The sequence below is a fragment of the Lissotriton helveticus genome (assembly GCF_964261635.1).
Source record: "Lissotriton helveticus chromosome 1_1 unlocalized genomic scaffold, aLisHel1.1 SUPER_1_unloc_3, whole genome shotgun sequence".
Taxonomy (NCBI): domain Eukaryota; kingdom Metazoa; phylum Chordata; class Amphibia; order Caudata; family Salamandridae; genus Lissotriton; species Lissotriton helveticus.
Genome location: NW_027611670.1, coordinates 3,880,762 through 3,905,429, shown reverse-complemented (window position 1 = coordinate 3,905,429; position 24,668 = coordinate 3,880,762). Strand labels below are relative to the sequence as shown.

The window sequence follows — 24,668 nt, the reverse complement described above, 5'->3', positions numbered from 1 at the left end:
TGTGGGGGCTTGGGTGTGATAACACACTCACGCTGTAGGGACTTGAGTGCACTGTGAGGACCTCAACCCAGGTCGCCACAAGGCAATGTCTTCTAAATGATAACAAATGGCTTCAGTATTATTATTATTATTTTTTGAATTTCTATTGCGCGACAGCTACCCACAAAGGGTTTCCCGGTGCATATGAAAAAGCCATCAACGAAAATACTTATTTGTCAAATAGCCCGGTTTTAAGCATCTTGCGGAATTTGGGGTAACTTGCCTCAGTTTTTATTATGTTCAGTAACATCTGTGTAAATTTTTACAACTTTAAAAAAATTGCCTTGTGGGGACCTGTGTTTCACCAAGTGTGTTTATATTTGTGCTCAGCTCTGCCCCCGTAGACAGGTGACGGTACTGCAGTTTTAATCACACTTTGCATTTAAACACACTCGGTTGACCAGAATCTCATGCTAGCAGCAGAAAGGACAGACATTTCAAAGGGAAAGCTGCATAGTCCTGTAATTATTCAAATATTTTCATGAAAATGAACCTTTCTATTGATTAATATTCATTTTTTATTTACATGAAGATATTTAATTTAGACTTTTTGTGTCTGAAAATAGTTTGTGGTTTATAAATATTGCTAAAAGCAATTAGGGTCAGGGTCCAAACCCAAAATACTTCACGATTGCCTTTTGATCCGTATCTGCAATTAAAGAATGATGGTGCACTGCACTGAAATAGGATATAAACTGATCTGTTTGTTTTTTGCAAATAACCCTGCACATCAATGCCTTTTGTTAAGTTTTAATGCTTGTATCAGGATTTCAGAAATGTTATGTTGCTTAGCCTTTGTTCACATACTAATATGCACTATGGAATATGTTCTTTTAGATAAAGGCTAGATGTGTGAGTGACTAGAGCTGTATTGTGCTATGGACTACGTACTTGGAGACAGTGAACGGAAGCAATGTTATGCCCACAGCATGGGAACTATATTTTTAACAGAAGAGGGATGTTCTTATAAAAATTGAACTTCTTAAAAGATATATTCGAATATCACAATAATATTTATTTTGAGTGATTTAAAGAGCAGAACAATATGCAGAGAATAGAGCGAGCACCAGAAATGTGTGATGTGGGACAGTGCGGGAGGTGCGAATTACCATTGTGCCAAGTTGTTTGATACCTTTGCAGTTGGTCAGCGCACCCGAGCATCTTTTTTATGACAACAGAGTTAAACAGAATGTTAGATTTTCTGTCTTCGCATGTGTTATGTTAGAATTGTGAAAATTATGGGTTTCTTTTGAAGGAACTGATTTGATTATTTTGACTTAAACAAAGTAGGATTAAATGATGAAGCTTGGCTGAGTGAACCACATTTATGTTCAGCCAGACTACAAACATGCACTGCTTTGTCATGATGACATATTCATACACAGAAGCCAAGCTGGGGGGAAATGTGACTCCTACTACGGCACTTTAAATTTCACCTTGTATGAACACTGCCAATTATTTAACTAAGTTACTGTTTGCATAGCGACTGAGACTGGTGCACAATCAGGCTGCCTACAGCCACACACACAACTTTCCACCATAGTACAAAGGTGTCTGTGTCATGTCTGTCACAGGATTTTTTTTCTGGAAGGCTACCCTTCCAGTGCAAAATGTTTGCCTAGACAAACTTAAAAAATGTTCCCACTTTGGATGTGAGCTGCACTGTAAAGGTTTGGAGAAATAAACGCATTCCTCTTATTTACCCCTTCCTCCAAGATGCATTATTTGTTTGGGCAAACTCTGTCTAATATAGATAGCAGATAGGGTTTTACATCAAAAACCATCTCCATGTACTACCCATGGCACGCTCCCTTGATGCAAAACATTGCATTGTGTTACTTACAGACAACATTTCATGACCAATCACTTTTTGAGCAGGATAGTAAATTCAAAAAACATATTTTGTACTGGATTGCATCATTGTTTGTGAATCAAACCCAGTGAAAAATGTTGGTACACCTGCCCATGTCTTCAGAAAACAACATAGTCGATTTATAAAAAAAACAAATCCTATCCAGGGGTCTATTAGGATGGCGGTCGGAAAACCTCCCCGACCGCCATGGTAGCGGGAAAAGATCGCCTGCAAGGACGGCGGCATAACCACCAGTCCTATTAGGATCCTCCGCAGGCCAAATCCAACCGGGGCGGTCGGATTCTAACGGTTAACATTGCGGTGGTCGCTGCTGCCAGCAGCACCGCCGCATTGTGAAAAGGAGCATATCCTGCATCACCCTGCCTGCGAGACAGGCACTGCAAGTGCCTGCCACCTGACACAAGGATATGCAGGGGGGGCCATAGGTACCCCCCCAGTGCACCCACCCCCCCAACCCAACACCCCCCCAGTGCACCCCAATGGGCCCCCGGAACATGTCTCCGCCACCCTTTCCATGGCGGTTCCACCGCAGCGGAAAGGATGGCTACCGCCGGCATCATAATTGTGCCGGCGGTGCTTGACCCTGATCTGCCACAATTGTAGCGGTCCAGCTCCACCCGCCAGGCAAGCGGGTGGACTGCAACCGTTGGAAAACTGGTGGGCGTAAAATCACACCTCTGCGGTTACGACCGCAACGCTAATCGGACCAGCGGTTTTCCGGTTTTTGATCACGGGTGCATGGCCACCAGCGGTGGCCATCCATCTGCCATCCTAATAGACCCCTTAATCATTAACATTTTAACTGATACAGGCAAAATTCCCCTTCAGTTTATATCTTTATAAAGTTGCAAATTAGTCACAAACAGTAATTACTTAACCATGTTGGAATAAATTTAAGTAGCACTGCTTTAGAAATCGAGTTTTCACAAGATTTGTATACATTTTTAAGTTACTTTTGTCATTGGCTTCTTCCTCCTACACATTTATTGGTTATCTTTCCAAATGTGTTTGTTTCATATCATGAACCATAACATAAAATATCAAATGAAAACAAAATTACAAAAAATGCTGTTTTGGCGGTGCACTTCACCTGTCATTTAAAAGATGGTTATAGCTGATCCCTGATTTCCCTCCGAAGAAGAATGCTGTTTGTAAAATTGTATTTCTTCTCAGGCAGTAAAGTTACACAGAGCTTTTCAACATCATCAAGAATCACACCTCCAAACCTGTACCCCCTTAACTCAAGCATCCAAAGCTCGGTGCGACAGCTTCGCAACCTTCTTTAACGACAAAATCATCAAGCTAGACCTAGCATTGGGCTTAACTCCCTTCTCCCTCAATGAGATCAATACGCCCAAAACCCATGTCAACGCTTCCATGAAATCTCCACAACACTGGTCATCATTCACTCCCATCCAGGAAGCAGAGATAGTCAATCTAATCTCCAAAGCCAAGCCCTCAGCACACGCCCTGGACCAGCTACCGCCTCTTCTGACCAAAGATCTAAAGTGAGTCCTAGCTCCAATATGGTGCAAGATCATCAATAGCTCTGTGAGCTCTGGATCCGTTCCAGAATGCCTCAAGCAGACCCTCCAGCATTTCGCGATTTCGCAATTTACAAAAAAATCACGAAATCAGCTGGCTTGACAAAAGGCCGCGATATTTCCTATTTCCGCCGCAAAATAAGGGACTCCCGGCAAGCATGAAAAAGGATGGCTTCTTATTGGCTGTACGCAAACACGTCACTACGTGTCTCCGTACAGCTGAGCCCTACAATAGCAGTTTCCTCTAGCCACACTGTGACAAGCAGAGTCAAAGCAACTGAACAGAACTCTGGCTGTGCGTGGGGAAGCCTACTGATCAATTAGCATGTTGGTGATGTATGTTTTAGGCACGTCGTTTAAGTGCCCTTTAAAATCCAGGCGCCTCTCGACATCTGCTCCCTTTCTGAGGGTCATGAAAACACGGCCTGGACTGGAGAGGGCGGGGGCCACCGGCAGAGTATATGATGCATGCCTGTGAAGTTTGTAGCGAGTCAAGCTTCTGACCTTTGCAGCAAGATTAGAAACTCAGAGCAAACAGGAGTGCCTTTCACAGATGCGCATAGATGAAGTAAGGGGAACTCAATTTCCTATAGCATACAGCAATTGTAAAAGAAATGGTAACGTTACGTTTCCCGAACCTTAATTGAAAAGGTTCCATGTTAATATTTTGGTGCCTCGCAAAGCAGATAAAGAATCGGCAATAGCCGCTGTATTTTTAATGTGCAAAAAGTTAAAGCGTTCATCACCATATTATGTCTGAGTATTTCCGTTTGCTGCGCTGTCTTTCGAGGAAATAAGAGAACGAGTGGAGCAGGCTAATTATGTACACACAGTCAGTATGCACTGTATTCTTTTTTTAAAGATTTTCGATACGGCAATCGTGAGAAACTTTATTATCTCCATATACTAAAAGCAGGGCTTTAAGTGGGATGATCAAAGTTCTCCTTTAATGAGTCGTGGCCTATGTAATTAAGGGTGTGGCTTGACTACATAAGATACATTCCTGCCTTTTCCGTGGTGTGCCACCCTACCTGTATGCTGCTCCTCTCTCAGCTTTCTGTGCTGCTCCTCTGTTCAGCCCCCTCCCTGAGTTTCTCTGCCTCCTTCCTCGACACACATTTTGCCCTAAAATGCTCTGACAGCCTCTGCCCCCCTCCCCCCAGCTCTCATTCTCATATCTCTGTGCCTCAAGCCTCTTAGAAACACTGCCCAACCCGGCGTCTCTGCACCCTGTCCCTCCACCCTCCAGACCCCCTAACCCATACATCTCCCTCCCTACTAGCTTCTGTCTCTAGTCCCCCCTTTCATGAGGTTAGGATTGGAGCTATGCTTCCAATGAGCTGCAGGCGCTCTAAACATGCCTATTTCAAAGTGGAGTACTCTGCTAAAACAGTTTTCATTGATTTAAGGCTGAATATGAATGATTATAAGGAAAAAAAAGTGCCTCAAAAATACCGCTAAATTTCCATAGTTGTGCCGCTAAATTTCCATATTTGTGCCGCTAAATTTGTTAATCCATGCCGCTATATCCTGGGGGGTCTGCTCAAGGTAGGGCAAGTCACACCACTATTAAAGAAGCCAGGTCTAGACACAGAAGATCTAAACAATTACAGACCGGTCTCGAACCTTCCTTTTTTGGCTAAAATCATGGAAAGATGTGTTCTCCCTCAGCTAACCCTTCACCTTGAAAACATCAAACTTCTAGATCCCCACCAATCGGGATTCAGAAAGGGATGCAGCACTGAATCTGCAATCCTCAACGTCATACACGACCTACGCAAATCACTCGACTCGCATCAATGCTGCCTTCTCATCCTCCTAGACCTATCGGCTGCATTCCATACAGTCAACCATAATCTACTGCTAAGAGTCCTTCAAGAAAGAGCTGGTCTACAAGAGACAGTCCTCCAATGGTTCTCCTCCTTTCTTCACAACCGATCACAGAGAATAAAAATCAAAAACTTCGAATCTGACCTACACCCGGTCATCAGAGGTGTTCCTCAAGGGTCTGTTCTCTCCCCACAGCTCTTCAACATCTATATCGAACCCCTCACCTCTCTACTCAGAAAATCCAACATCCCCTTTCACCTATATGCGGACGACACGCAGCTGTATCTGGAAACGACCTCTATTGAGGACATCCAGAGACTAAACAACACGCTCAAGGAGGTACAAGACTGTATCTCAACCAATCACTTGAAACTGAACCAAGATAAAACAGAAATACTACTTATTTCCAACAAAGATGATAACCCTCAAATCAAAGAATGGCTCAAAGCCATCGATGCCCTCAATGGTAACCTTTCCCTAGAAGACTCTGTGAAATCTCTAAGGATCACCCTAGACCCAAAACTCGACATGAAGAAACACATCTCAAGATCTTCTAAAAGTGCTTTTCTCAACCCTAAACTACTATACAAAATAAAACCCTTTCTCCCATCCAAGGACCTTCAACAAGCCACCCAGGCTCTAGTCCTCTCCAGAATAGACTATGGAATTGCGACCCTGACAGGGACAGCAAAATCCCATCTCGCCCCCCTGAAGACGACACTCAACGCAGCAGCAAGAATGGACTCCGAAATTAAGAAATTTGAGCACATCTCTCCAGCCCTCAAAGAACTCAGATGGCTCCCAGTGGAGTTACGAGCCAGCTTTAGAACAGCCTGCCTCACGCACAAAGCCCTGCATACAGGTAAACCAGAATACCTGGCCGCCAAACTCAATAGGGCAGGCCAGTCCATAAACCTAAGGAGCTCCAGCTCTCTACTGCTCATTCCGCCCACATCGCGCAAGTACAGAACTACAGCCAAATCTTTTGCTGGTAACGCTCCCAAAATCTGGAACTCCATTCCTCCCCTCATTAGAACAATCTCCTCATTTTCAAAATTCAAGATGCTCCTCAAAGACTTCTTCCTCGACCATACTCGAGGGATCTGAGAGACCCTGGACTGCCCCCTATTCTGTCACTCCAGCTTTAACAAAATTCCAAGTCTGACAACAAGGCCGCAGACCAAAATATCTTCTGGATACAAACATTCTATCAACAGATTATTTATGTTTGAGTTTCAGTCTGCTCAATATGTTATTTGCTGTATATGTTGTGAAGCGCTCTGATACCCTTTTGTCCAGCCATCGCTATACAAAACTACTAAAAAAATAAAAAATAAACACTGCAACACACTGCCCTTGTAGAGTCAAGTGTTAACACACTGCCCGTGTAGAGCCGTGTCCCCACACTGCCCTTGTAGATCCAACTGTCAACACACTGCTCTTGTAGACCCAAGTGTCAACACACTGCTCTTGTAGATTCAACACACTGTTCTTGTAGAGTCAATACACTGCCCCTGTAGATTCAACACACTGCCCTTGTACAGTCAACACATTGCCCTTGTAGAGCCAAGTGTTAACACACTGCCCTTGTAGATTCAACACACTGCCCTTGTAGAGTGAACATACTGCCCTTGTAGATTCAACACACTGCCCTTGTAGAGTCAAGTGTTAACACACTGCCCGTGTAGAGTCGTGCCCACACACTGCCCTTGTAGGTCCAACTGTCAACACACTGCTCTTGTAGACCCAAGTGTCAACACACTGCTCTTGTAGATTCAACACACTGTTCTTGTAGAGTCAATACACTGCCCCTGTAGATTCAACACACTGCCCTTGTACATTCAACACACTGCCCTGGTAGAGCCAAGTGTCAACACACTGCCCTTGCAGATTCAACACACTGCCCTTGTAGAGTGAACACACTGCCCTTGTAGATTCAACACACTGCCCTTGTAGAGTCAACACACTGCCCTTGTAGAGCCAAGTGTCAACACACTGGCCTTGTAGATTCAACAAACTGTCCTTGTAGATTCAACACACTTCCCTTGTAGAGCCAAGTGTCAACACACTGGCCTTGTAGATTCAACAAACTGTCCTTGTAGATTCAACACACTTCCCTTGTAGAGTCAACACACTGCCCTTGTACAGTCAAGTGTTAACACACTGCTCTTGAAGATTCATCACACTGCCCTTGTAGAGTCAAGTGTTAACACGCTGCCCTTTTAGAGTCAACATACTGCTCTTGTAGAGTCAAGTATTAACACACTGCCCTTGTACAGTGAAGTGTTAACACACTGCCCTTGTAGAGTCAAGTGTTAACACACTGCCCTTGTATAGCCAAGTGTTGACATACTTTCCTTGTAGAGTCAAGTGTTAACAAACTGCCCTTGTGGAGTAAACACACTGCTCTTGTAGATTCAACACACTGCCCTTGTAGAGTCAAGTTTTAACACACTGCCCTTATAGTCAACACACTGCCCTTGTAGGATCAACACACTTCCCCTATAAAGTGTCAACATACTGCCCTTGTAAAGTGTCAACACACTGCCCTTGTAAAGTGTCAACACTCTGCCTTTGTAAAAGTCAACACACTGCCCTTGTAAAGTGTCAACACACTGCCCTTGCAGAATCAAGTGTACAAAGGGAGTCACTTTGTTCTTCAGCTAGAGGCCAACAGTAGACAATACCCTGGGGCAGTGTTAGTGAGCGCCACTGCCCATCAAATATACTGCCTAATAAACACTGTCCACCCCAAGCCCAGAGAAAAGGCCAAGCACACAAACAAATCATAGAAAAGAAGAAAAGCAATTGGAAATATGTGCAAGTTTAATGAGTCTCTAACAAATAGATTCTACTGGAATACATGAGGGTAGAAATCCGGTCTCTGAGCATGTGTGCTCTCCTTCAGTTCTCTGGCGCCATCTAGCACTTCTGAGGGTGCAGTGCAGGAACTCCAGGGTCCCTACTTGAAATCGATGTTCAGAGCATCTTTTTCTTTCTGAAGAGTAATCGCAGCTTCTGCAACAAAAACAGAGCAGGGTAAGCATTGACCCTCAGAGGAGCGCAGTCAGGAGCATCAGAAGCAAGAACAGGGTAAGCATTGTCCCGGAAGGGGTGCAGTAAGGAGCGACAGACGCAAGAGCAGTGTAAGCATTGCCCCCGAGAGGGGTGCAGTCAGGAGCGACAGACGCAAGAGCAGGGTAAGCATTGCCCCCGAGAGGGGTGCAGTCAGGAGCGACAGATGTAAGAGCAGGATAAGCATTGCCCCCGAGAGGGGAGCAGCAGGAGCGACAGACGCAAGAGTAGGGTAAGCATTGCCCCCCGAGAGGGGAGTAGTCAGGAGCGACAGATACAAGAGCAGGGTAAGCATTGCCCGGAGAGGGTCGTAGTCAGGAACGACAGATGCAAGAGCAAGGTAAACATTGCGCCAGAGAAGGGCGCAGTCAGGAGCATCAGACGGAAGAGCAGGGTAAGCATTGACCCCAAGAGGGGTGCAGTCAGGAGCAACAGATGCAAGAGCCAGGTAAGCATTGCCCCAGAGAGGGGCACAGTCAGGAGCATCAGACGGAAGAGCACAGTAAGCATTTCCCCCGAGAGGGGAGCAGTCAGGAGTATCAGAAGCAAGAGCAAGGTAAGCATTGCCCCAAAGAAGGGAGAAGTCAGGAGCGTCAGACGCAAGAGCAGTGTAAGCATTGCCCCTGAGAAGGGAGGAATTAAGATGGTTAGACACAGGTATGGACCGGAAGAGGAGCCCCGAGGAAGAGTCAAACACCCGTATGAAAGACATAGTCACTAGTATAGAAGGTATAGACACTGGTAAGAAAGAGTTAAACACTTGTATGGAAAACAAAGACACTAGCATAGAAGCTAAAGACACTGATAAGAAAGAGTTAAACACTTGTATGGAAGACAAAGACACTAGCATAGAAGACATAGACACTGGTAAGAAAGAGTTAACCACTTGTATGGAAGACAAAGATACTAGCATAGCAGATATAGACACTGGTATGAAAGAGTTAAACACTTGTATGGAAGACAAAGACACTAGCAAAGAAGATATAGACACTGGTAAGAAAGAGTTAAACACTTGCATGGAAGACAAAGACAGTAGAATAGAAGATATAGACACAGGTATGAAAGAGTTAAACACTTGTACGTAAGACAAAGACACTAGCATAGAAGATATAGACACTGGTAAGAAAGAGTTAAACACTTGTACGGAAGACAAAGACACTAGCATAGAAGATATAGACACTGGTATGAAAGAGTTAAACACCTGTAGGGAAGAAAAAGACACTAGCATAGAAGATATAGACACTGTTATGAAAGAGTTAAACACTTGTATGGAAGACAAAGAACAGTTAGACACTAGTATGGAAACCAAGGGGCATATTCGCAAAGAAGTGTCAGGGAGCGGCTTCATACTTCTTTGCTTAACACCGCGCTCTGCCACTTCTGAAACGCAGGGCTGCATCGAGTTTACAACAATATCGTGCAGCCCAACATTTCCCCCGAGCTGGAGCTAATTTCAGCCTCCTAGCACCAGGTGTCCCTTCCTGCGCATAAACAATCTTAAATGGCGATTTGTTACTTCCATGTGTGCTGCTTTTTTTGCAGCACACATAGTAGTTGCAACTCGTCATTTTTAAAATTATTGTTTATGTGCCGGAAGGGAGACCTTCCTGCATATAAACAATCATGCACTGTGTTTTGCTGTATCTATCTGTGCTGCACAACGCAGCACACATAGAAACAGCAGACATGAGGAGAAATAAAGCATTTCTCCTTGTTTTGACAGGTCACAGTCAGGTTTTTCTATTCTTATTTTTGTCATGCCCCATATTTACGCCACCATTGTGAATAGATGGCAGCATCAAAATCAATGGGTGTTTCGGCGGAACACCCAACGCAGCACCCATTGCCCACCCCTTTCAAGAATGGGGGCCTTATTTACAAGGCAGTGAACAACTACATTAAGTGGCTTAACACTGCCTTGTGAAAAAGACAAAGCCCGTATTGCTACAGGAATGTCTTTAAAAGTGACGTTCCTGTGGCTATAGGTGCTTGTAATTATGCCCCCATGTGTACTGTCAATCTGTTTACAGTTGGGGAGAGCCGTCGGAGCGTGCAAGGTGAGCAAGGTGAAGCCGAGTTTGTGTTGGCTACTTGCGGCGGGTTCTTCTTCCTCTTTCCCTGGAGCAGAGCTCAGCTGAGCGAGCGAGTGCGGCAGCCATAGTCAGTTACCATGGAAAGTGTGCCCCAAAATCAAGGCCAACCGGACCTGCTTCCAACTGAAAAATGACGCTAATTGGTCGAAATTCGAACCCATGTCAGAAATTGAAGTCTTCAATATAATTGTAAGCGTATAGCCTTCTTCCCACACTATGGACCCCCTCCCATCCACAATAGTAAAAAAACTCAACCACATCATTGCCCCCATCTGGACAAAAGTCATCAACTCCTCTCTCACATCATGTTCTGTCCCAGACTCCCTCCAGCTAGGACAAATCACACCTTTACTCAAGAAACCAGGGGCTGAACGCAACAAGCTCAACAATCTCAGACCCATCTCCAACCTTCCGTTCCTAGCTAAAATATTGGAGAAGTGCGTTCTCCAACAACTCAGCAAACACATGGATGACTTCAACCTCCTCAACACCTTTCAGTCGGGGTTCAAGAAAGGTTGTAGCACCGAAACAGCGATGCTCAACATTGCAGATGATATCCACAGAGCCTTAGATGAAGGTGAAGCCTGTCGCCTCATCCTTATTGACTTATCAGCAGCATTTGACACAATAAACCATCTAGCTTTACTTGAAACTCTGAAGAGCCGATGTGACATTAATGGCACTGTACTAGAATGGCTCACTTCCTTCCTTCAGCACTGTTCGCAACAGATTATAATCAACTCCTGTTTCTCTGTACCAATACGAGTTAAACTTGGAGTCCCGCAAGGATCGATCTCTCACCATCCCTCTTCAATCTCTTCATTGAACCACTTGCAATTATCCTGAAACAAGCAGGGGTTCAATACCACCTATATGCAGATGACACACAAATAAACTACAAAATAAAATTGTCCAGTGACGTCCGACATCTCAATGTCACGGTAACCAAGATCCAAACCTGGTTTAACGCAAACCACTTAAAACTGAACTAGGATAAAACAAAATTAATACTGTTCTCTCCGAAAAGTAACCACCGACCATTTCAAGACTGGCTCAAGGAGCTTGACACTCTAAACTGCTCCCTTGTCCTATCCGACTCGGTAAAGTCACGTGGCATTACCCTGGATAAGAACTTGTCAATGAAGGACCACATCAAGAACTCTGCAAAAAGTGCTCTCTACTCACTAAAACACCTCAAGAAAATGAAACCTTTCATTCCTCAAGATGAACTCAAGACAATTGTTCAATCCATAGTCCTTTCTAAACTGGACTTTAGGAACACCATCCTAACAGGGTCACCAAACTCCCACCTAGCCCCACTATGGTCAGTCCTTAACATGGCAGCTCGACTCATATCTTGTGTAAAAAGATTTGAACACATCTCACCAAAGCGCAACACATTCAACTGGCTTCCCATGGAAGGGAGATGGATTTACAAACTGGCCTGCATCACTCACAAGGCCCTTCACTCACCTTCCCCCAACTACCTAAACAAGCAAACTGGTAAAAGCAGGAAAATCCAGAACTCTGAGAAGCACCAACTCACTTCTTCTCATCCCTCTGAAACTAAAAAGGAAAACGACCCAGTGTCGATCCTTCTCTGGTAACGTACCCAGGATGTGGAACGCACTCCCTACTGACCTCAGATGCAACCCCTCCTTCCCACGCTTCAAAAAGGACCTGGAGCTACTTCTCCTCAACAAATACTTTACCGACCAAGTCAACTAACCTATGCATCAATAACCTAATGGACTCCCCCCTCACTTTGACCTTCAAGGATGGTGGTGTTTTGACTGTGTCAGCCACCAGCGTCCTTCTCCCCTCGCTGGATACATAAGTATTTTGTCTTTGCTTTTATTTTTATTCATCCTCATGTCCTGTGATGTTATGCAATCTTTTCTCTTCCTTTGTGTATGTAAAGCGCTCTGATACCCACGGGTCTAGCTAACGCTATATAAATGTTTATAAATAAGATCCACACAGAAGTGGCGCGGTTAGGACTAGGTGTGGCTTCGGGGTTTTTTCAGCACGCCCTACTCGTAAGTCACTTTTTGTCTGCCTTACCTTGCTCCACAGGCGGGCGGGAGTGACGCACCAGTGTGCACCAGTGCTGTGGAGTTGAGAGGGGGTGACGTACCAGTACGGAGCATGTGCTGTGGAATTGAGAGGGGTGCCCGCTCTTCAAGGGCTTTAAGGGTACAGCAGAAGCTACAGCAGGCCATGAAACGTATTGGCACATCAGAGTTGGGTGCAGTGAGCATGGGTGTCTTAAGGCTGGTGCAGTGTTGTGCCGAGATTCTTCTTTACTCCTTTGCCTTCTGTATCACTTGGCCTTCGTTTTTGGCACTGTCCCAGCCTTGTAAATCTGGGGCGGGTTCAAAAGCAGTGGTGTTGCGGTAAAACCCCCACACCAGCACCACCTTTGCACGCCCTTTGTTGCAGCAGACTGCAGCCCAAAGGCGCATATTTTCAAGGTGCCGTTAAGCCACGTTAAGTACCTTAGTGTAACCTTGTAAATAAGGGGAATGGTGCAACGCCACCGGAACGCCAGAAAAAGCGGTGCTCCAGTGGCGTTAGGTGCTTGTAAATATGATGATGTCGTCACAGTAAATAACAAGCTTGGAGAGCAATAGGTTTTGGGGAACGCAGGGGCCAGGGAGCCAATGAATGAAAAAGTTTCAAATCCAACATATGGAAAATGATGAGAACTGTGAGTCCGCTCAGGGTATGTGGGGCTCAGAGTGAAAGTGCGCCGAGATCATGATGCGCAGAAACAATCAATAACTCATCGCATCCTGGACGTTTCAAGCAATAGAAATTCTGTAGTAGGACAAGTAACGTCACGTGAAAGACAGGGCCCCTCACAAAGATAGGCAGATAACATCAGAGTATGGGGCATATTAACAAGGAACAGGTAAAATTAACTCTAAGGCCGGTTAGCGTTAATTTTTTTAACGTCCACTATCGCTGGATAATATCGCCTGGTTATCGCATTATTACCAATGCTAACCACCTAGGCAATAAATAATCCAGCTATAGCGGCATTTCAGGAGGTTATCGCTGGTAATGCAGCGATAAAGCTACCAGGATATGGATATCCTTGTTGAAAGCCCATAATGTACTTAGCCATGTAATCCACCTCCCATTGGATTACATGACTAAGTCTGAAAATTAGCAAATGTAAAAAAGCAGCGTTAACTGTGGATAGCGCTGCTTTTTTGTCTCTAACAGGGTTAGATATTAGGATAGAAGGAGAAATGTCGCTTAGGGACATTTCTCCTAATATTTTGCTCTGGAACGCCCACTTAGAGATGCAAAGGGAAGCGTAGAGTAAAAGGGTGCTAACATGCGATTTTGCATGTTAGAACCCTGTTGTTGATAAGGCGATAGTTTTATCTCCGCTTCTTTGGCTTTTAAAGCCAAAAAAGTGGAGATAAAGCCCTTGTTAACATGCCCCTATGCAATTAAGAAATATTACAAAACATCCACCTCCTCTAAGACAGATGGGCCACAGAAAGAACAAGTAACGGCTAAGAAAGGCTCGGAAGAAAAAAAACAAATCTGCAAAGACAGGTACGTCTGGGAAACCCAAGGATGGTCACCCTATCTTTGAACCTGTTGCATTGGAAACTGACAAGTGATCTCATCTGGCATGGAGCGGGGACACCCAAATGTATTTGGTAAACTGCACATTTGGACGAAAGAGGAGGAGTACCGGTGGACCCCAGAGGAGAGACCCCGAGAAACAACCGCTCTGATCCGGATAAAGAGCGCGGGCAGCAAAGACCCCGAGGACAAAGATAAAGAGAACTCTCGCCCACAGGAGAGGGCGAGACAAATACAACCCAAGGCTAAAAGAGCATCCGTGAGGTGCTGGGCGCAGCTCCACCAGGGGTTCAGAGGACCGTACAGGGGCTCTCCCCATGGGCCCCCACAACTGGGACACCGCATCTCACAAGCCAGGGGACACCGCGTCATTCATTCCTGCAACACGTTCCTCTCCGTCCGTTCGAGCGAAGGTGGGCTTTCAATATTTATCTCAATAGAATTAGACACCAGGTCTCAGGAAAACTGATCTTCGATTGCAAGGGCCTCAAAGTATTAAAATCCATCTGCAGATGTCCATTATTCTACTGATGATAGACCTGAGTGCAAAGAAGTCAATCAAAGTAGCCCAGATCATTATCTCCTGGGAAATAATTAAAATTCGAACTCATCAATGTCCAACGACCAGCTTAATGATCTCAGGTGATTTTCATCTGCAGATGGTCAGTAGACGTTCTGCAGATAATTCAAACAGTGCCGGGATAATTCAGTCGTGTTGTGCTCAACTGCAAAAACTGGGCCTCATAATACTGCAAGAATACCCACTGCTTAATCAAAGAAATGCGTCAACTCCCACGAATTCTTATCCCGGTTCTATAATTGATTGCGCGATCATTTCAAAGGACTTGGGGGCAGATTTACAATAACTGGTGCATCTCTGCATATCAGCAGGGATGCGTCAGTTACTGTGCGTAACGGCACCGCCACCATGGATGCGCTGCATTTACAATGCAGCGCACCACGGGGCAAAAACGGACAGATGCTTGACGCATCTTGTAGATTTCACTCAGCCACTTTTAGGAGGCGTTTCTGTGCCGGAACGCCCCCCCCCCTACGCAGGAAAGCCTACTTCTGACGCAGAGCTTTACAACGTGACGCATCTCCCAGATGCATCACACCGTATATACCCCGCAGCATGGTTCTGGCTTGGCGCCGCCGCTGCGTCACAAAAGTGACGCAAGGGCAGCGTAAAAGAGGTGCAAGGGGCTTGTAAATCAGCAACCCAGTCTCTGGAATCGGGGGACACAAAAAATGGCGACTGCTTTTAATTTGAAAAGGCTGATGTGGCAGTCAATAAAACAGCCAGAAATATTGAAATGCACGGAGACTCAAATAGACCACACCTGTTACAAACTTCAAAATGGAAAATCAATGGTCGATATTTGGTCTTATTTACGCTTCTCCTTCATAAGAACATTTCCAGGTAAAGCCTCAGCAAAGGGAAACCCCATTAAATCCACCTGTAACGGGTCGTCGAACAAGCTCTATGTACAAGGGACGGCTCCCAACAAAGTAGAAAGGGTGTTACACAATCAATCAAATCAAAACTCTGGTCTTGCCAGAAAACATTCATTGAAATGTTTGACAAAAACATACAAACAGGAGAGCTGGAAGAAAAAAAGAGCTTCTCACGAGGATTTATGGTTGAAAATACATTATGACTGCAAAACAAACAATATTAAAACCTTTTGGGGAACCATTAATGACCTGGAGAATGGTAGTCGGAGGGCAGATAGTGCCAGTAGCTTTGAATTTAGTTTGGACATTTTTATCTCAGGTCTGTACGGGGCCCACCTTGAAACTTACACTGAGAACACTTTCCAACAGATGATCGTAACCATTTCAAGTGACATAAACTATCATAATATGGGGAGTGAAAGTCCTTATAAAGAAAGGCGATTACAAATAGATGCAGCAAATGAGGCTATGATAATAGCAACCATAGAAGGAATTAGATCTAATGGAGCTCCCAGCTCTAGTGGTATTCCCAATGCTGTCTTGAAAGCCAACACAGAACTGTGGCAAGAGTACCCACTCCATCATTCAAAGATGTCGACGCCATCCTTCAAAGATGTCGATTTTATCATTCAAAGAAGTCGACTCCATCCATCAAAGATGTCGACTCCATCCTTCAAAGAACTCCATCTTTCAAAGATGCTGATTCTATCATTCAAAGATGTCAACTCCATCCTTCAAAGATGTCGACTCCATCCTTCAAAGATGTCGACTCCAGCCTTCAAAGATGTCAACTCAATCTTTCAAAGATGTCGATCGATCATTCAAAGATGTCAACTCCATCATTCAAAGATGTCGACTCCATCCTTCAAAGATGTCGACTCCATCCTTCAAAGATGTGGATTCTATGTTTCAAAAATGTCGTAGCTACAAAGGTGAATCAGAATCATGGCCTCTATATAGAATTGCCTTCAGAGAATCTGTTTCACTATCAGCTTATAGCACTAACCGATGTGAAGGCAAAGTCTAACCAATGTGGAGGCGAAGGTCTAACCGTTGTGGAGGCAAAGTTCTTTGCACAGGTCTACTTAAGGAACTTGAAGAATGGGCATCAACAAACATAATACCAGTATATCGATCAGGATTCCAGAGAGAACAGTCAACAATCTGCCGTCCCTCACGTTGATGGCAGTGAGGCCAATATACAACTAGCATTTGCAATGCACTAGGTCTCGCATTTGCAAAAGTTTGAGCTATTGGAACTGTAAATGACAATGCCTTTTATTTACGTTTTTTGAAAACCTGCAAGAAGTGTGTAAACACGTACTTTGTTCTTATAGTCTTAGCTTACGGGAAGCAAATGTGGTAGTAACTGCGCCTCTTTTACTGCCAGCCTTGCTTCTCATAAGCAAGGACTACAAGTACAACGTGCGTGTTTATGCACCACTTGCAGGTTTTCCAAAAAATAAACAGACAATATAATTTACTATGACAATAGCTCACACTTTTACAAATGCGAGCCCTATTGCATTGCACATGCTTGTTAGAAAGATATGCATGTGTGATCAAAGAGAGCCAATGGCTAAAGTGAGCAGTCCCATTGCCCCCTGTTCAATGCTGTGGTGGGAGGAAGCAAAAGTGTGATTGACTGCTGAGTGGCGCTAGAGAGCCCGAGGCAAGATGGCTGCTCATTAGTGCTGCTCTGCCGGCCAGGTGTAAAAATCCGATGAGAATCTGACCATCCAGCTACACAATATATACAATACAGCTCATGAAGAGAGGGAGAAGTAACGCAAGACTCGTGAGCCGAAGATTTGGAAAAATATGCAAATCAAAGGCGTGATTATGCCTAGAGAACACAGCATAAGAATCCAAAGAGAGACAGGCCGGGCCTCGCTGCAACGCACTCAGATCAGCAACGCAGGTCACGCTGTGCAGGGTGAAGACTAGAGCAGGCCGTAGGGGGCCTTCATACAGTGCTTAATTTGAGCCGGTGCTTTCAGGTGCTCAGCACCAGCACTTAATTGGTTTCCAGTGCTCGGCACTGGACCCTAATTGTTAACACCATCCTTAGAACAATCTACCACATTGTGGTGCTGCTCATCTAATTTAGAGATGAGCAGAACAACAGTTGTTTAGGAATACAATATACATAAAAATTGCTAACTCCTACCTCCCCAGCCATTCCTTTAGCTTTGTGAACCTGGAATAAACTGAACTGTCGCATTTACATGCGAGAGAGATGGTAAGTTGTTGTTTTGGCAGCAAGGGTGATCGGTAGTGCAATCTGTAGTGGCCTCCTGGTCAGAGCCCTGGCACTTAATATTATACAAAATAAGCACTGCCTTCATAGTGACACCACAAACTGTAGCCCCAAAGGTACCCACGAGTCAAGGAAAAGACCAACGCCTGCATCTGTAGCCAGAGCCTCTGTGCAGGGAGGCGGTGGAGGCTGGTGAAAAGACATGACGAGAGGAGGCTGATAACTGAGTCGGTTCTCTGCTGTTCAAGATATACCCGGTGAGTCAGGAGTGCGTGCGACTCTGTGCAAGCTCATGAGGAAAAACACCGCGGTGTGCTGAAAACAGGCTGGAGAAGCGTGCATAGTGTTCATGGAATTCATGTGAGAGAAGGTGCAGTTGTAGCGATAACTCGTCCAGACGGGCGAACAGGTCTGAGTGTTGGTTCAAGGATAGAGGCTGAGGGGAGGGATCCGCCGGAGAGGAGGGGCCTCCAGGGATGTCTGGATGCAGTCAAACGCGAAGATCCGGGAGAGAGTGCGGCCTTAAACTCTTGGAAGGAGTGGCTGGGAAGGTAGGAGGGTGGAGGGCCAGTTGTGTTGTGCAATGGAGGTGTTCCCAAGGAGGTTGAGTGTGTGGGGATGAAAAGACACCATGGAGAGCGGTCTTTTCTGCTCTATTTTACGGTGAATATGTATAAGCACAAGCGCTGAAATACTAAACGACATCCGTGCACAGATGCAACGCACAGCTGAGACCCTGAAACACCTAGAGCTGGAATACAGCGCTACACCATGCCTGGACACATTAGCAAATACAAGAGAGCAAATAGCAGAATATAATGCCCTACAAAAAAGGAAGCCCAATATCGGGCAAAAAGACACGTTGGGAAGGGGTTTGGTGAAGGAAGGAGACCCATGGGCCAGTGATGGTGCAGGAAGGTCCTATGCGGGCCCCACCCTCACCCCACATGGCAGACATGGTGATGGGCAGGTGACTGGACCCCTGTCCCCTTACACTTTCGAGACCACAAGGGTAGTAGTGCTTGCAGATGGACTTTACCTCGTCTTTGTCGCAGGGGGTGGAGTTTCCGCATCATCGCCGTGAATTTTTCAGGGTCCTTACCATAAACCTTTAACAAAAGTTGATTCACGCCGTTGACACTGTTGGAGATGTCGCTGGCCTTGGTGACGTCTGAAGGGGAGAGGGGGTCAACAGTCACTTCATTTACAGGCACTGCAGTGCTGAGAAGCAGGCACAAGAAACGAGCAGCGAAGCCTAGAGTCAGGTTGTGAGTGGAAAGATTGTGGTCTAATTTCCAAAGGCAATCTGAGACAAAAGTCTAACTTTACGACTTTTTGTATTCACAGAGGTCATTTACATGTTGTACCTTTCCAAAATGTCAGTGTTACTCTCTGGCTTGGGCAAATGTGTGATAAATGGTAGAGGAGGTCATGAAAATCAGTATGAGCAGGGAAAGGGCTGTGGCCAGACACTGCATCACATTCCAGAAAAGTTTGCACCTTTGCATTGTGGTACAGGCAGTTCACAATTTACGCTCCCCTCAGTGTTGACTGCAGTGTTACACCACACTCACTGCTGACTGTAGTGTTACGCCAAACTTTTGTGTAGCACTACAGTCAATAATGAGCCGATAGGTCAAATAGGACCGGTGATGGTGTGGGTAGAAGGCTGTTCAGTTCTGTGAGTAGAAGGTGTCTTAGTGATATGTACAACTGTTACGAGTGGTCTGGGTAGAAGCTGTCTCTTGTGCAAGTAGTGAAAAGGATAGAGGCTGTCTCGAGCAGGCGGTGGTAAGGGTAGAAGCTGTCTCTTATGCAAGTGGTGGTCTGGGCACAAGCTGTCTCTTGTGCAGGTGGTGGTAAGGTTAGAAGCTGTCTCTTGTGCAAGTGGTGATCTAGTTAGATGCTGTCTCTTATGCAAGTGGTGGTATGGGTAGAAGCTGCCTCTTGTGCAAGTTGTGGTAAAGGTAGAAGCTGTCTCTTGTGCAGGTGGTGGTAAGGGTAGAAGCTGTCTCTTGTGCAGGTGGTGGTCTGGGTACAAGCTGTCTCTTGTGCAGGTGGTGGTAAGAGTAGAAGCTGCCTCTTGTGCAAGTTGTGGTAAAGATAGAAGCTGTCTCTTGTGCAGGTGGTGGTAAGGGTAGAAGCTGTCTCTTGTGCAGGTGGTGGTCTGGGTACAAGCTGTCTCTTGTGCAGGTGGTGATAAGGATAGAAGCTGTCTCTCGTGCAAGTGGTGGGAATGGTAGAGGCTGTCTCTTGTGCAGGTGGTGGTAAGGGTAGAAGCTGTCTCTTGTGCAAGTGGTGATCTAGTTAGAAGCTGTCTCTTGCGCAATTGGTGGTAAGGGTAAAAGCTATCTCTTGTGCAAGTGGTGGTAAAGGTAGAAGCTGTCTCTTGTGCAGGTGGTGGTAAGGGTAGAAGCTGTCTCTTGTGCAGGTGGTGGTAAAGGTAGAAGCTGTCTCTTGTGCAGGTGGCGGTAAGGGTAGAAGCTGTCTCTTGTGCAGGTGGTGGTAAGGGTAGAAGCTGTCTCTTCTGCAAGTGGTGGTCTAGTTAGAAGCTGTCTCTTGCAAAAGTGGTGCTAAGGGCCAAATCTGGCCCCGGGTTTCCTTATAAGGTGGCTCAAAGTAAAGGTAGAAGCTGTCTCCTGCGCAAGTGGTGGTAAGGGTGCAAGTGGTGGTCTGGGTAGAAGCTGTCTCTTGCGCAAGTGGTGGTAGGGGTAGAAGTTGTCTCTTTTGCAAGTGGTGGTCTGGGTAGAAGCTGTCTCTTGTGCAAGTGGTAGTCTAGGTACGCCCTCACCCCACGTGGCAGACATGGTGATGGGCAGGTGACTGGACCCCCCATCCCCTTACACTCCCGAGACCACAAGCATAGTAGTGCTAGCAGATGGACATTACCTTGTATATTTTGCAGGGGTTGGCGTTTCCGCATCTCCGCCATGAATTTTTCAGGGTCCTTAGCATAAGCTTCACGACTCATTTTTAACAAAAGTTGATTCACGCCGTCGACACTCTTGTAGATGTCGCTGGCCTTGGTGACGTCTGAAGGGGAGAGGGGGTCAACAGTCACTTCATTTACAGGCACTGCAGTGCTGAGAAGCAGGCACAAGAAGCAAGCAGCGAAGCCTAGAGTCAGGTTGTGAGTGGAAGGATTGTGGTCTAATTTCCAAAGGCAATATGAGACAAAATTCTAACTTTACGACTTTTCGTATTCACAGAGGCCATTTACATATTGTATCTTTCCAAAATGTCAGTGTTACTCTCTGGCTTGGGCAAATGTGTGATCAATGGTAGAGGAAGTCATGAAAATCAGTTTGGGCAGGGAAAGGGCTGTGGCCCGACACTGCATCACATTCCAGAAAAGTTTGCACCTTTGCATTGTGGTACAGGCAGTTCACAATCTACGCTCCCCTCAGTGTTGACTGCAGTGTTACACCACACTCACTGTTGACTGTAGTGTTACGCCAAACGTTTGTGTAGCTATACAGTCAATAATGAGCCGATAGGTCAAATAGGACTGGTGATTAGACATGAGCGCAAAATCCGCTCCGATCGCGGATTTTGCGGATTTTCGGTAAATTCGCGGTCCGCGAACTCTCGCGAATTTACCGAAAATCCGCAATCCGCGAGCGGCGGATTCCCCGGTCAAAAGTTCAAAGCCTAATTTACGATGGCGCCGGCAAGCTGCCAGCGCCAACCTCAAATAGTTACTTAATTAGCTTCAACAGGAAGCTCTAATAGATAAGATAAAGCAGGGGCTCGAGCGCCTGCTTTATTTTATCAGTTGGAGCTTCCTGTTGAAGCTAATTAAGTTACTTTTTCAGGATGGCGCTGGCAGCTTGCCGGCGCCATCGTAATTTATTTACGATGGGGAAAAACGGTGGTGTCTTCTTGAATAAATATGAAGGGCAGGGTTCATTCTGGCACGACGGTCCTGGCACAAAAAATAAACCTCAACAGGAAACACTTGCAGATATCAATAAAGCATGTGCCCTAGTTGAAGCTTAAATTCAGTGACTCATTCATCAGCCCAAAAACAATCGTGAGCGTTGTGGAGGCTGGGCAGGTGTGCCTTCTTCCCAAATATACCATCGAAAATCCGCTGTGATGCTGGCCAGAGGCATTTGCATCTTTGACTTTCACGAGCGCAATCCCCGTGCTGTTCCTGTGACCAGGAGCTTCTGTCTCTTAATCTTCTGCTCTGATCGGTCTCTGACCTTTTATACACACAAGAGGCATGTGCGCTCGCATGGAAGCCCCGTCCGTTTGGCCCCGCTCACACACTCGAGGAAGCCTCGCCCCCAAATCCGCCGATCCGCAAAAATCCGCGGATTTTGCGGATCCACGATCCGTGAATTCGTAAATTCGTGAATCGTGGATCCGCAAAATCCGCCCATGCTTACTGGTGATGGTGTGGGTAGAAGGCTGATCAGTTCTGTGAGTAGAAGGTGTCTTAGTGATATGTACAACTGTTACGAGTGGTCTGGGTAGAAGCTGTCTCTTGTGCAAGTAGTGGTAAGGATAGAGGCTGTCTCGAGCAGGTGGTGGTAAGGGTAGAAGCTGTCTCTTATGCAAGTGGTGATCTAGGTACAAGCTGTCTCTTGTGCAGGAGGTGGTAAGGATAGAAGCTGTCTCTTGTGCAAGTAGTGGTAAGGATAGAGGCTGTCTGTTGAGCAGGTGGTGGTAAGGGTAGAAGCTGTCTCTTATGCAAGTGGTGGTCTGGATACAAGCTGTCTCTTGTGCAGGTGGTGGTAAGGATAGAAGCTGTCTCTTGTGAAAGTAGTGGTAAGGGTAGAAGCTGTCTCTTGTGCAGGTGGTGGTAAGGGTAGAAGCTGTCTCTTGTGCAGGTGGTGGTAAAGGTAGAAGCTGTCTCTTCTGCAAGTGGTGGTAAAGGTATAAGCTGGCCCCGGGTTTCCTTATAAGGTGGATCAAAGTAAAGGTAGAAGCTGTCTCCTGCGCAAGTGGTGGTAAGGGTGCAAGTGGTGAACTGGGTAGATGCTGTCTCTTGCGCTAGTGGTGGTAAGGGTAGAAATTGTCTCTTATGCAAGTGCTGGCATGGGTAGAAGCTGTCTCTTGCACAAGTGGTGGTCTGGGTAGAAGCTGTCTCTTGTGCAGGTGGTGGTCTGGGTACGCCCTCACCCCACGTGGCAGACATGGTGATGGGCAGGTGACTGGACCCCCCGTCCCCTTACACTCCCGAGACCACAAGGGTAGTAGTGCGAGCAGATGGACATTACCTTGTATATTTTGCAGGGGGTCGCGTTTCCGCATCTCCGCCGTGAATTTTTCAGGGTCCTTAGCATAAGCTTCACGACCCATTTTTAACAAAAGTTGATTCACGCCGTTGACACTGTTGGAGATGTCGCTGGCCTTGGTGACATCTGAAGGGGAGAGGGGGTCAACAGTCACTTCATTTACAGGCACTGCAGTGCTGAGAAGCAGGCACAAGAAACGAGCAGCGAAGCCTAGAGTCAGGTTGTGAGTGGAAAGATTGTGGTCTAATTTCCAAAGGCAATCTGAGACAAAAGTCTAACTTTACGACTTTTCGTATTCACAGAGGTCATTTACATGTTGTATCTTTCCAAAATGTCAGTGTTACTCTCTGGCTTGGGCAAATGTGTGATAAATGGTAGAGGAGGTCATGGAAATCAGTATGAGCAGGGAAAGGGCTGTGGCCAGACACTGCATCACATTCCAGAAAAGTTTGCACCTTTGCATTGTGGTACAGGCAGTTCACAATTTACGCTCCCCTCAGTGTTGACTGCAGTGTTACACCACACTCACTGCTGACTGTAGTGTTACGCCAAACTTTTGTGTAGCACTACAGTCAATAATGAGCCGATAGGTCAAATAGGACCGGTGATGGTGTGGGTAGAAGGCTGTTCAGTTCTGTGAGTAGAAGGTGTCTTAGTGATATGTACAACTGTTACGAGTGGTCTGGGTAGAAGCTGTCTCTTGTGCAAGTAGTGAAAAGGATAGAGGCTGTCTCGAGCAGGCGGTGGTAAGGGTAGAAGCTGTCTCTTATGCAAGTGGTGGTCTGGGCACAAGCTGTCTCTTGTGCAGGTGGTGGTAAGGTTAGAAGCTGTCTCTTGTGCAAGTGGTGATCTAGTTAGATGCTGTCTCTTATGCAAGTGGTGGTATGGGTAGAAGCTGCCTCTTGTGCAAGTTGTGGTAAAGGTAGAAGCTGTCTCTTGTGCAGGTGGTGGTAAGGGTAGAAGCTGTCTCTTGTGCAGGTGGTGGTCTGGGTACAAGCTGTCTCTTGTGCAGGTGGTGGTAAGAGTAGAAGCTGCCTCTTGTGCAAGTTGTGGTAAAGATAGAAGCTGTCTCTTGTGCAGGTGGTGGTAAGGGTAGAAGCTGTCTCTTGTGCAGGTGGTGGTCTGGGTACAAGCTGTCTCTTGTGCAGGTGGTGATAAGGATAGAAGCTGTCTCTCGTGCAAGTGGTGGGAATGGTAGAGGCTGTCTCTTGTGCAGGTGGTGGTAAGGGTAGAAGCTGTCTCTTGTGCAAGTGGTGATCTAGTTAGAAGCTGTCTCTTGCGCAATTGGTGGTAAGGGTAAAAGCTATCTCTTGTGCAAGTGGTGGTAAAGGTAGAAGCTGTCTCTTGTGCAGGTGGTGGTAAGGGTAGAAGCTGTCTCTTGTGCAGGTGGTGGTAAAGGTAGAAGCTGTCTCTTGTGCAGGTGGCGGTAAGGGTAGAAGCTGTCTCTTGTGCAGGTGGTGGTAAGGGTAGAAGCTGTCTCTTCTGCAAGTGGTGGTCTAGTTAGAAGCTGTCTCTTGCAAAAGTGGTGCTAAGGGCCAAATCTGGCCCCGGGTTTCCTTATAAGGTGGCTCAAAGTAAAGGTAGAAGCTGTCTCCTGCGCAAGTGGTGGTAAGGGTGCAAGTGGTGGTCTGGGTAGAAGCTGTC

At 46.1% G+C, this 24,668-nt stretch overlaps 2 protein-coding genes across 2 annotated transcripts in view; both read right to left on the bottom strand.

Moving 5' to 3' along the window:
• Positions 1-24,668, bottom strand: part of LOC144805858 (uncharacterized) — a 2,350,900-nt gene that overhangs the window by 336,184 nt on the left and 1,990,048 nt on the right. The window lies entirely within an intron of this gene.
• On the bottom strand, positions 8,095-23,145 carry LOC144805855 (uncharacterized). Its single transcript, XM_078672337.1, has 4 exons — positions 23,007-23,145; positions 20,668-20,811; positions 18,818-18,949; positions 8,095-8,304 (listed from the first exon to the last, which is right to left on the bottom strand). The coding sequence occupies exons 1-4, from the start codon at positions 23,086-23,088 to the stop codon at positions 8,249-8,251; spliced, it is 414 nt and encodes a 137-aa protein (XP_078528463.1). The 5' UTR covers positions 23,089-23,145; the 3' UTR covers positions 8,095-8,248.

Coding starts and splice junctions, on each gene's coding strand:
- LOC144805855 (XM_078672337.1), bottom strand. CDS start 23,088: ATGGGTCGTGAAGCTTATGCTAAGGACCCTGAAAAATTCACGGCGGAG. Junction 20,812..23,006: donor CCCCCTGCAAAATATACAAG/GTAATGTCCATC, acceptor TCTCCCCTTCAG/ACGTCACCAAGGCCAGCGAC. Junction 8,305..18,817: donor CCCCCTGCGACAAAGACGAG/GTAAAGTCCATC, acceptor TTTTTGTTGCAG/AAGCTGCGATTACTCTTCAG.